Raw genomic sequence first — 12,203 nt, 5'->3', positions numbered from 1 at the left:
ACACAATTATACCCTATATTTAGAGGGTTGATATATAGTCATTTTCTTATTCATCTCAAAGGAAATGAAGCACTATTTTCAATTATAGTACTGTAATGAATATAGTATTGAAAAATTACAGATTCGTGTCTTACTATTTTATTTTAAAAGATTATCTTTTTCTTTCTTATAAAGTTTATTATATTTTTAAATGCAATTTCATAGTATATCACCTTGCTAATTACCTTTGTTCTCCATGGGCACATCTATTCAAATTCATAATAGGTATCAATAAGAAAATATAAAAATACAGAAATGAATTCCATAGCCAAATACTCAGTAGCACAAATGTTCTATAACATTGGATATAACTGCAAAAAATAGCTTTGCATTTTCAGATTCTCTGCACTCTGGTGCCTGCACATATATAATTGGAAATTTGGAACAATATTCTCTTCAATCCAGTATTGAACACCAGAAAGTTTGCACACGATTAAAAAATGAAATGCTCTTGGAATCCTACTTAAAAACTACATTTTAATCTTGATTGATAGTAAACTAAATTTGATCATGTAGTGATAATTTTGTGCTGAGTGCAATTTAAATTGCAAGCTATATTTTAATCATTAAAAGAAAACTTTGGTACTTTCTGCTTTCATTTGGCATAACTTGTCCGTGGACTATATAATGATTCTTTGAAGTGAAGTGATTAATTCTCAATGATGCATCTATGGACATCTTAGGGAAGATAAAACTTGCACTTGGCACATGTAGAAACTCAGCATCTCATATTGTCCTCTTTTAAAAAAATTATGTAGGGCATCAAAATGGAAGTGCCCAAGACCTTCACGTATGTAAGGATGTGGCTTGCACAAAGCATATCACTTTTCAAATGTATTCGTTAAAAGCACTTCTTCCACGAGACATCATGACAGAGGACTCCATTGCTGTCAATTACCTACTTGGGAGCTGAACTATGAAGATCCTGAGGCTTTTTTGATTTCCTCTCATTGGAGGAATCAGTCATTGGATATGAGGCAGGGACGTTTCCACAGGCCCTTTTCGTATCTCTTGGCAAGTTCGGGAAAATCAATGAAACTAATTATGGCCCAAGCCAGATTCTCTAAGTACCTATAAGTGGATCCAGTACAGGTCTGTTTTGGTCTCCTTGAACATAGATTGTCTGAAGTAATTTGTTTTACCGGAAGGGTGATGCTTAACATCCTGAGAGGGACCCTTTCTGTCCTCTTAACTTAAGGAGGCCCTGTGGGAGGATCGTTGGCTAAGAAAGGAAGGGAGGCATTTCACTATTATGTGACTTGTCTGAACAGAAAGTCTGTGTGTTTTTAAACGAAGAAGACTCTTTCATGCTAACTTTGGGAACTCAAACCTTTTTAACATATTCACTCAATGATAACAAACAAGAATAGGCACTTTATGTTAACCGTTCATTGTAGTTTTAAAGGGCATTTCACTGACTCGAATGAAGTCATTTATTATGAGGTTCCAACACTGTGGTTTAAAAATGTATAGACCATCAATAATCACTACATGTGCTCATTAACATCCAACTTAATTAACATGCCAGCCGATTGGATCAGCGATGAGGTACCTTAGTAACATTTAACTCATCATAAACACTTTAAACAGTCTATCTAATTAAATGTCAGAATGACACCCTCAGTTCTTCTCCTTGGCCCCCTTTATTTCCCATCGTTTGACTAATAAGTTGAGGAGGCTGTAAGTTTACTTCTGCCTGTGCAATTACCTTCCTTGGCGATTTTAGTCAACACAAGTTGGACAAGAAACAGTTTGATGTGGGTTCACTGTGGTGCTGCTTTGCTCTGAAGGTCAGTTTACCAACAAGTAGGAACGGTTTCATTATTTCCCTTCACCACACCGAGCAGTCTTTACTGAAATGTTTCAGCCAGTGTCTGACCTCTATTTCAATACTTCCCACAGATCTCCCAGGCCGTGGCCACCGCTCAGCCATCACTAACACAGACAACTGTAATGGAAACGGTAACTATGGTGACCACGAGGGAACAGGTCCTGGTAAAGCACGCCCAGGAGGAGCTCCCAACACCACCTCCCCAAAAGAAGAGGCAGATTATTGTGGATTCCGAAATCAGGAAAAGGTGAGAGGGTTTGACTCCTGGCTTTTTCCCCAAGCAGAGATGAATCGTGTGGCAGGAAAACTCATTTTTTCAGCTGTTGGGGTGGCAGTGTTTTTACTTCAACAATATTTCCGGGAGCCTTAGGTGCCTGCAATGTCAGTTAAGTTAGTGAGAAGAATTATGAAGTGAGTTTGAAAATGTGCCCAAGCGATCGATATCTCAACAAAAACTGAATGCCTAATGGAGATACTGTTTTCTGGATCGAAAGAAGAAACTATGCATGATGAACTTCCATGGATGCATTTTAATCCTGAAAGTTTCTATTTTTTTTTCTTTTAAAGAGCCTGCTGGTTCAGTGCCTGCTTTAGCATTAAATGTCTTCCTCCCCCGCCCCCTCCCAAGAATGGGAAGCACATTTTCATGAAGAAGTACACCTGTAATAGATGAGATCCATTCTGTTAGTTTACGAGAACATAATGTCTCAATCTGCACATCCTAAATTGGGAGTCATTAATTACAGAACAGATTTCCTGTTCTTTGATATTTATAAAGCCTTATCTTGAATGTGTTAGAATTTTTAACTGGCCTCTTTGTGGATATTATCAAGTAGATATTGTAGATACATTAGGTATCCTGTAAATCAGTGGATATATTGAAAGGGTGGGAATAAAATTTCATAAATAGAAAACCAGCATGAAAATCACAAAAATGGTACAGTTTCATTTTCATTCCAATTATTATAATTCTCAGATGGAGAAAAAACATTAAAATCTGCCTTATGTTTCTCAGCAGCATATGTTTAGGAATGCACAGAACTCTTGATGTTAGATTTGTATATAAGGTACATAAGGCGTACAGAACGATGCGAAGAACACATACCTAAAAATAATGTGTCAGATATTTTTAGGCAAAGGAAAAACGCACCTAGAGAAGCCACTTGCATACACTATCTGGGACTTTCAGTATTTCTCTATTAATTTGTGATTTATAACCTACTTTCGTAATTCCACAGTAAACCACTGGGCATTTTTCTCCCTGACTGTTTTTTGTTTGTTTAATCTTTAAAAAATTTTTTTATTTAATTTTTTTCCATTACCATTTTGTCCCCTTATGCCCCCTCCCCTCTCCCTGATTGTATCTGCTGGGCTGAGTGCATCCTCTCATCTGGGGGTCAGCAGCCTGCAGCCTGCAGGAGAAATTCAGCTGGCTGCCCATTTTTGTATGCCTCATACGCTAAGAATTGTTTGTACATTTTTAAACGGCTGAAAGTAATCAACAGAAGACTCATGTTTCTTCACATGAACATTTGATGAAATTCAAATGCCAGTGTCCATCAATAAGGTTTTATGGACACATACCACACTCATTCATGTATGTATCACCCGTGGTTGCTTTTATATTACAAAGGCGCCACTGTTATCAAAGAGACTATGTCGCCCACAAAGCCTGAAATAGTTCCTGTCTGGCCCCTCCTAGAAAACGTTTGTTAATCCTTTTTCTAGTCAAATGATTGTCAAGACCTTTGCATGTTAGCGTTCTGTTTGGGGCAACGACTTCCAACGACTCCCCTCATGCCAGTAGTTGAAATTGTAACAGGCATTGATGGAGAAGGAACACAATGGCAAAAATCAATCAGTAAAGCTCTTAATGAATTTGCTTTTCATTAATCCTTGCAGCATGGAAAGTAATTTAATGTCGTGTTAACTATGTGTCTACAGACAAGGCTTAGTGGGCATGGGAATTTATAGATCCTTGGCCACAACCCAGAGGCTCTCCAACAATTTGCTAAGCAGGGCAGTACAGGAACCTAACTGCCATCCGCTCCCGTTGTGTTCAGGAGTCTCCTAAAACAGACATTAACAGAGCAACTTGACTCTACATCCATCTCTGCCTTCAGAAGCTCAGCCTTGGCTTCTGTTTGGTTAGGGTGTATTTGGTTAGGAAAAATGTGATGTGATTACCTTTTGTTTTCAGGGAAGTGTGGCTAGTGCTGAAACCTTTTGTCTCCTAACGTCTGTTTGTATCACATGCATTCAGCGATTTTCCCAAGTGCCTGCAATGAGATGTCCAATTGGGAACATAAAGAATATTGTACTTAAATAAACGCTGACACTTATCGAGGGCTTTATTATGTGCTCAGCACTACATTAAGTGCTTTGTCTGCATAGCTCACTTATTCTTCCCAGTAACCCTCCAAAATAGATAGAGTTATTATTACTATTACCCAAGAGCTACAGAGCACTGAAGCCGGGATTTCCACTGAGGTAGCCTGACTGCAGGATGAGGATTGCGTAGCAAAATGTTTCCTCAGCGGGTATATAACTAAGGTGATCTTACGTCTTGGTTTGTTTGAATCCATTTGATTATACCTTCGGGCCCAGGGCAGTAGTATATAGCACCGCCTTACACTCTCAAATGTGTTTTGAGCTGGACAGTGCAACAAACCTGGGCACTCTGTATTAAAGAGTCTAGACTGAGAAATGTCAATGACACAAAGAGAACACTTGAGCAAACCTACGGGAGCAATGGGATCCATATGTGCTCATTGTCTACTGGATGGAATCTGGCCAAAATATTATAATGGGTCAAGAGGCATCATGCATACGAGACCTGAAGCTTCGTGGTGGCTAGTGTCCTTGTGTCATGGGGGAGCCGCTAGCATTTCAGTGTCCACACTGCGGTCTTGACACTGTTGGATGCTGATCTTTTCCAAATGGTTTCCTTTTTCAGCCTCACTGACACACCACTGGTTCAGCTCCTTTATTCTTTATCTGACTTGATTTCCTCCTTTTTTTTAAAGAAAGATTTTTTTTATTTATTTTTAGAGAGAAGGGAAGGAGAAAGAGAGGGAGAGAAACATCAAAGTGTGGTTGCCTCTCATGTGCCCCCTAGTGGGGACCAAACCCACGACCCAGGCATGTGCCCTGACTGGGAATCGAACCGGTGACCCTTTGCCTTGCAGTTCAGCACTCAGTCTACTGAGCCACACCTGCCAGGGCTGTTTTTCTCCTTTTGCCAAGTTCCTATGGTGGTGGTACATAAACCCATCTCTTGGCCCTTCTGACTTGTTTGTCTGAATTGCCTCCTCTCATTGATTCAAGTCTGGCTGTAAGTGAATGACTCCCAAATCTTGTAGCTCCATACCTGACTCCCTTCCTCAAATTTTACATTTACATCATTAAAGTATAATCTGGGGACTCCTCCTTGTACATCCAGTCAGCGGTTCAATTTTGCTTTTATCAAACGCAAACATTTGTTGCCTCCAATACATGGCACACACATTGTGCTCATTGTAATTCAGTGCCATTGTGTCTAAAAGAGTAACAGATATTGGAAAAAGCATGGACTTGGAAATCAGAATTACTCAGGTTTGAAGCTTGCCTGTTTTAATTATTTATTACCTTATGATCGCAGGTAAATAACCTCATATCCGTGCCTTAGATTCAAGCACTTAACACAGTGCCTGAGGGGTAGTAAGAATTCAGTCCATGCAACAGCTCTCGCTCTTGCTATTTGGTTGTGGTGACTGTCGTGGAGGTGATGGAGGTGGTAGGGGTGGCGCTGCAGGTGTTAGAAATGGCTGAAGTAGCAGTGGTGGCCTTGATTAAGGTGGCGATGGGTATGGAGGCCGTGTACTGCTGGTGAAAAAAATAATCCCCTAATCACCATCATCTCCAAGTTAATAAATAAAACAAAAACTCACCTTATTTTCCTCTTTAAAATCCCGCCTGACTTCTTGACTTCCGTCAGTCTATCTCTGACCTTGCTCCTTACTGACCAGTGTTACTCACATTGTATTATTGGCGTTATAAGTAACACGTTTTCAGTCATTTCCTGGTCACTCGAACTGCCAGCACCACAGCCTGCTCCGCATATTTCACTGTGGTGAGACTTGCCCCTGTTTCGGATGACACTGCCTCCGATGAATAGATCTTAAAATGTCACTTTTATGCTGACCCTCCTGACCTAACAGCCTCCTTATTCCAGTCACCACAAAAGAAAACACAAGCCCCTCCTTATGCTATTCAGGATTATTCTTCCACCACTTTTGTGTCCAGCTTCCCAAAACTCATCCCACTTTAGCCAGTAAATAACTTCATGTACATACATTCCTTTTGCTATCTGTTTTAATGGTGCCCATGTACATTTGTTCTCATCATCAATCACAACAAAGGAATCCTGTTATTATATTTCCTTATACTTTACTTAGATTTCATTTATCATGCCATATACACACTAAAGAATCAACTATTTGTTGAAAGAGTGGATAATACAGTTCAATTAATTGTGACAACTAAAACTGTTATGAGCTAGATAGAATTCTTAAATGCTATTGCAATATAAATTGTTTCTTTAATAATAAAGAAATGGCCGTTTTAATCATCTTTAGTCGCTTGAATTTTACTCAAGATATCATTACAGTTTCTTAATTATCTAAAGTGCATTTAGTTGATTCCTTAATAACTACAGGATTTCCCCATTTGCCATATATACTGCATAGTTTGTCCTTTTAACACTAAGACGTGCAAAGTCACCTAATGATGTCGGCTCCCAAGGTAATTATTTCTAACAGTAAATTATCCCCAAGATTCAGCGGTCTTATTTTACGTCTAGGTACTCATCAGAGCATGGAACTCACACTAGGTTAAAACGAGGTCTATTATCTAGTTCATTCGAATTTATCGACAGGGTTAGTCTCTAATCATGTAGCAGTTATTTTAAGAGACTTTTCACAAAAGCGTTTATTTACATTTCTGTGTAAACCAGGTGAATCCAGTGGCAAATCGAATCTTTTAAAAGTAAATGCTGCTCTGGCTGGTGTAGCTCAGTGGATTCAGCTCGGGCCTGTGAACTACAGGATCGAGGTTCGATTCCCAGTCAGGGCACATGCCTGGGTTGCAGGCCAGTTCCCGGCAGGGGACTCACAAGAGGCAACCATACATTGATATTTCTCTCCTTCTCTTCTTCCCTTCCTCTCTAAAGATAAATAAATAAAATCTTTAAAAAAAAAAGTAAATGTCATCTCCATAAAAATAACTTTCTCAACTACAGTGTTCACAGATGGAGGGATCTTTGACGTCCAGAAACAGATACAGGCATTTAGATCTAAATTCACCTCATCCCTGTATCTTCTCCTACATAAGCAGACAGACTCCACAGTTGGCTTCCTCTGACCATTTCCCCACCTGTGTACTACATGATAGAATAAATTACCCAGTTGTAGACCTGCATTATTTTTTTTTCCATTTTTAGCTCTTTAGCTTTGTTTAGTTTTCTTTCTTTTTATGTCTACTGACTCAGTGATGTTAATCTGTGTCACATCCTTGGAAGCAAGTTAGATACATACTAGATAAGACCTCTCTTTCTGCAGTGTTATGCAATTAATGCCTCAACTATTTTTGTGTTAGATATTTATTTTGATTCCCCAAGTATGATCTGGGAGTTGTAAACTAGAACATTGAAACTTATTTGCAGCATCTAATTAGATTAGCAATGTGTTTAAGAGCTCCTTTTTAATTTTCTATATGATACATGGATCATAAAATGAGTTGTGGATCTCAGTAATAACATTCTTGCCTTCTGAATGGACTTTACAGTCCAGAAGAAAAAAAACTTTGCTTCTTATATCTAAGGGTACTAGAGTCTAGACTCATTCACGACTACAGGTTAATTGAGGTCCAGGAAGGTTAAATAACTTGCTTTCGGTGGCAAAGGAAGGACTCATGCTGAGTCTCCTAATTTCCATTTTTGTTGTAGTTGCAACGTCCTGCTTCTTTCTGTGCATTTGAGTCAAATGATCGCGGTCACCAACTCCAATTGTAGTTTAGAAATTATTTTTGGTGAAGAATGCAAATCTACTTACTATCCTCGGATATTCCCCCAAACTTAACTAGCCATTTAAAGTTCTTAAAATTCTTTTGTTGTATATGTCAAGAATTTAGTCAAGAAATATGTTGTGAAAAGTATAGGAGTGTGAATTCTAGAGGCCTACTAAGTGGTCAGAGAACATTTAGAGCAGTCACTCTCATGGTGCAGTGCATGAAGCAGCAGCAGCAGCAGCAGCACTTGGGAGCTTGTTAGAAATGCAGATTGCCCTGGCTGTTGTGGCTCAGTGGATTGAGTGCCAGCCTGTGGACCAAAGGGTCACCGGTTCGATTCCCAGTCAGGGTGCAGGCCAGGTCCCTGGAGGGGCGGTGCGAGAGGCAACCACACGTTGATGTTTCCTTCTTTTTTTCCCCTCCCTTCCCCTCTCTCTAAAAAAAATGAAAAGAAATGTAGATTTCCGGTACTGGAAAAATCAAGGGGAACACTAGGTAAACTCTACGACTGTGCACGTGGAACCAATGCAATATAAAATTGAAACAAAGAAACACCAAAATTCAGGTTTGGGGATTCCTCCCCAAGCTTGCTGAATCAGAAGCTCTGCAGGGTGGGCCCTAGAACCTTTTACAAGCTCTCCAGCTTCTCATTCTGAGAAGCCTGAAATTCTGAGAACACCTGCACAAGAACAATGTTTTGTTTTGCTTTTTAATGTATTAGCATGTATTCGAATCATCTGGAGGGCTTGTTAAAAGCCAGGTTACTGGTCCCCACCAGAGTTTCTGACTCAGTAAGCTTAGGGCGGTGCCTGAGAATCTTAATTTCTAACAAGTTCTCGGGTGATGCTGATGCTACTGGTCCAGGGCCCATGACTTGGAAACCAGTGCACCAGAGCATCGTCTGAGTTACTGTCTGATTCTTGCTTGTCTTTCCTTAAACCAGCCCCAAGAAGAGGAATCATCTATTCCAGGCTAGCCTAAGGGAAGCTACTGTTCCTAATTGTGATACGACTGTTGCTTTGTGTTGACATGAGCTATTCATATTCCTATGTTACACACTAGAATTGAAAGCTTCCTTGGGCCAGGGTTTGTATCTTACTCCTGACCTGGAATGGGCTCTTCTAGATGCCCAGTACCGGTTTTGCCTGCAATGCACTATAACGACAGCTGGTCCTGATAAGATACTACAGCTAGCTGCAGGTACCTAGGTACGGCCATTGTAGGCAAATGAACTTTTCCAGAATGCAAGGCATTAGAGGGATGCCACCAGCGAGAAATATAGGGCCATGGTCCCAGAGCTGTGACACACAGTTCTGTTCATTTCCTGCGTGAAGGGAACGGTAGTCACATTTATTCATTTAAAAGAAGCAGAGTTGAATGCAAAGGAAAGTTTATTTTTACTCAGGAGACCTCAAATACCTCTATGCTCTCCCTTTGATTCTTTCTGTAGCCTCTTGTACTCTGTGTCAAGCACTGAAACTGCTCTCAGCCGTGTCTCCAGAGAGCTCCTTAACTGTCGGCCCCAAAGGTAGCTCTTCAGTTCTCATCCTTCTTGACCTTTGTGCTATGCTTGACAGTGATGATCAGCCCCTTGAACCTTTCCTCTCCCTCCATTTCTTTTCTCCTCTTGGCTTTCTATGTCTTCGGAGTCTCCTCTTCTTTTCCCCTTTAGTGCCAGTCTCCACGAGATTCAGATTCTAATGATACTTTGTCAGGGCACTCTCATTTATTATCTTATCTTTATCAGCCATCTATCTATCTACATGTGATTATTCCCAAATTAATATCTCCAGCTCATCCCCCCTCCTGGTGTTTAGAACTGTGCCATTCACATGTTTGTTAGGCATATGAGTATACCAGGACCTCTTACCGAAATCTCAAAGTGTGGTTCTGCAGTTTAGACCACGTGACTCCGGAGAGGGCCATTCCTATCAGAGTTTCGAAGAACAGCACCTTCCAGACGTAGTTAGTGAAACAGCCTGTGCAACCATTCATGGTAGTCTCTTAACAGCCCCATCACTAAACCCCTCCAAGTACACCTAGTAAATTCTATTTAACTTAATCCTTTACATCCACACAGCCCTTCCCCCTGGTTCTGTCGCTGATCCTTTTGTGCAAGAAATTCATAACTGATTTCTCTGCCTTTCGCCTTTCTTTTGTTAAATTTTTAAAAAATATCTTATTTATTTATTTTTAGAAAGAGGAGAAGGGAAGGAGAAAGAGTGGGAGATATGTGTTTGCCTCCCATGTGCCCCTTACTGGGGACCTGGCCTGTAACCCAGGTGTGTGCCCTGATTGGGAATCAAACCGGCGACCCTTTGCTTCACAGGCCCGTGCTCAGTCCGCTGAGCTACACCAGCCAGGGCCGCCTTTCACCTTTCTTATCCATACTCTTCACAGACTCCTGGGGGAGATAACCGAAAATGCAATTTTAATTAGATCAGTCCTCAGCCTGTAATTCTTGAAATGCACAGCACAGGAATTTCTTTCTGATCTTTAGCTGCCTAACTCTCCAGCTTCACTACCTTCTCCCCAGGCCATTAAAAAAAAAAAAAAAAAAGCCAGCGCTACTCAAAACTGTGCAAACCATTTCTTTATCAGGGCACAATGAAATAAGGAGCTTGAGCAAGAATATAAATCAATTCACTGCTTCCTTTGTCCAGAAAGGTTTGCAATTAAAAAGAAATTGGATGAAATAGGATGGCCAGTGACTTAGTTGATTTATACCCTGGTGACTTTTGTTGTCGCAGACTACTAACACATAGGTCACAGACTGGCCACGGACTGCACATATTGTGGTGCCACCCCCCACTTGAGCTGTAATTAAGTGCTCTCTGATCTCCACATGCGTTGCTCTCCCTCAAGCGTCTGAGTCTTTGAACCTACTGTTCTTTCTCCTTAAGACTCCGTTTTCATTTCTTTCTCTTTGCCCATTCCCACATTCCTTGCCTCCCCCACCCCCCAGCTCCCTACTTTTTCTCTCTGGGAACCCAACTGCACAGGCATTTCTCAGCCTCACAGATTCTTCTGTGAGAACACTTGCAGAATTTGGCCTTGTGGGTTTTGACTTTACATGTTTGCATCTGCGGTGAACTGGAGACCCTCCTTTGTAATCCTAGACCTACGGTGCTGAGCTCAGCAGTTAGCCCAGAGTAGTATCCAGTAAGATCCGTGGGATATTGCATGAGGGTTTGTCAGAGGCTTATCAGGAAAACAGAAGCCGCTGTAGGTGTTTCAGAGAGAGGAAAGCTAGTACACCGGATTGGTTAAGCAGGTGGTGGCAAATGGGAAAGCAGTGTGGGGGATGAGAAGGCAACTGAAAACAACAGCAATGTCAGGAAGCTTTCAGGAGGAGCAATGCGGTGGGGGGGGGGGATGATACGGGAGTCCCAAAGCTGGGGCCTGCTAACAGGGACTGGCACTGTCAGGATTACCAGGCAGGTGCTTGTGTTACCGAACAAAGGGTCCGAGGGGGGGGGCAATACTTGGCCCACCGAGGGATGCCAAAAACTGCTACAGAAAACAGGGGCCCCTCCCAAGGACGATACTCTAATATCTATAGGGCTCTTCTGTCCGCCGCCAATTGGAAATACCTCTCTCAATGCCAGAGATTTGTGAAAAGGAAACAAAATGTTTATTTAATGCTATTTAGGCCTAATGCCTTCCTTAAAATATTAAAGTCTTTAAGGATATACACCTACACACACACACACAGCGCTCCCTTCTCCCACTGTCCCAACTCCGGGTACCGTAAATCAGGAAAAGAGCACACGTCCGTTTTTCTCCCAGGCCGCTGGCACGTGAGCTGTGTCGCCTGCCTGTCCAGGCAGGATCTCCAAGTAATCCAAAGTCATGCGGCACCTTTCACTGGCAAGAGTTCTTTGTACTAAGTCCTAGTCAAAGTCTCTCCTGCTTTCCAGGCCACTCGGCCAAAGGGAGCACGCCAAAGCTGCGTGGGCCTCTTCTACCAAAGCCGCGTCTTTCTTCTTCACCTGGCCGCAGGGATCTCCATTCTGGCAAAGTTGCGTGGTTTTCTCTTCCACCTGGCCAAGAGGGGGTCTGCACTCTGCTGAAACTGCATGGCTCTCCCTCCTAATGGCTACAGGGGTCTACATCTTTCTAAATAGCCTGGCTCTCTAGCAGGCACTCTCTCTGAGAAGCAGCTCCCAATTCTCTATTCTAGCCTGGTTTGCTCCTCACTTCTCCCAAAGCCACATGGCTCTCCAGCAGGCCTCTCTGAGAAGCAGCTCCCAATTCTAGCCTGGTTCCACTCACTTCTCCCTGGCCC

General features: G+C 41.8%; 1 protein-coding gene across 1 annotated transcript in view; it reads left to right on the top strand.

The window, feature by feature from the left end:
* DMD (dystrophin) overlaps positions 1–12,203 on the top strand; it is a 1,607,686-nt gene that overhangs the window by 454,623 nt on the left and 1,140,860 nt on the right. The window contains exon 16 of the mRNA XM_037050278.1: positions 1,942–2,117. Coding sequence (XP_036906173.1) covers positions 1,942–2,117 — 176 coding nt within the window. The remainder of the gene's footprint in view (positions 1–1,941; positions 2,118–12,203) is intronic.

The sequence above is a fragment of the Sturnira hondurensis genome, unplaced genomic scaffold, assembly GCF_014824575.4.
Source record: "Sturnira hondurensis isolate 20B ecotype Veracruz unplaced genomic scaffold, ASM1482457v3 Scaffold0006693, whole genome shotgun sequence".
Taxonomy (NCBI): domain Eukaryota; kingdom Metazoa; phylum Chordata; class Mammalia; order Chiroptera; family Phyllostomidae; genus Sturnira; species Sturnira hondurensis.
Note: the sequence above shows the minus strand (reverse complement) of the source record. Positions and strands in the feature narration are given on the sequence as shown.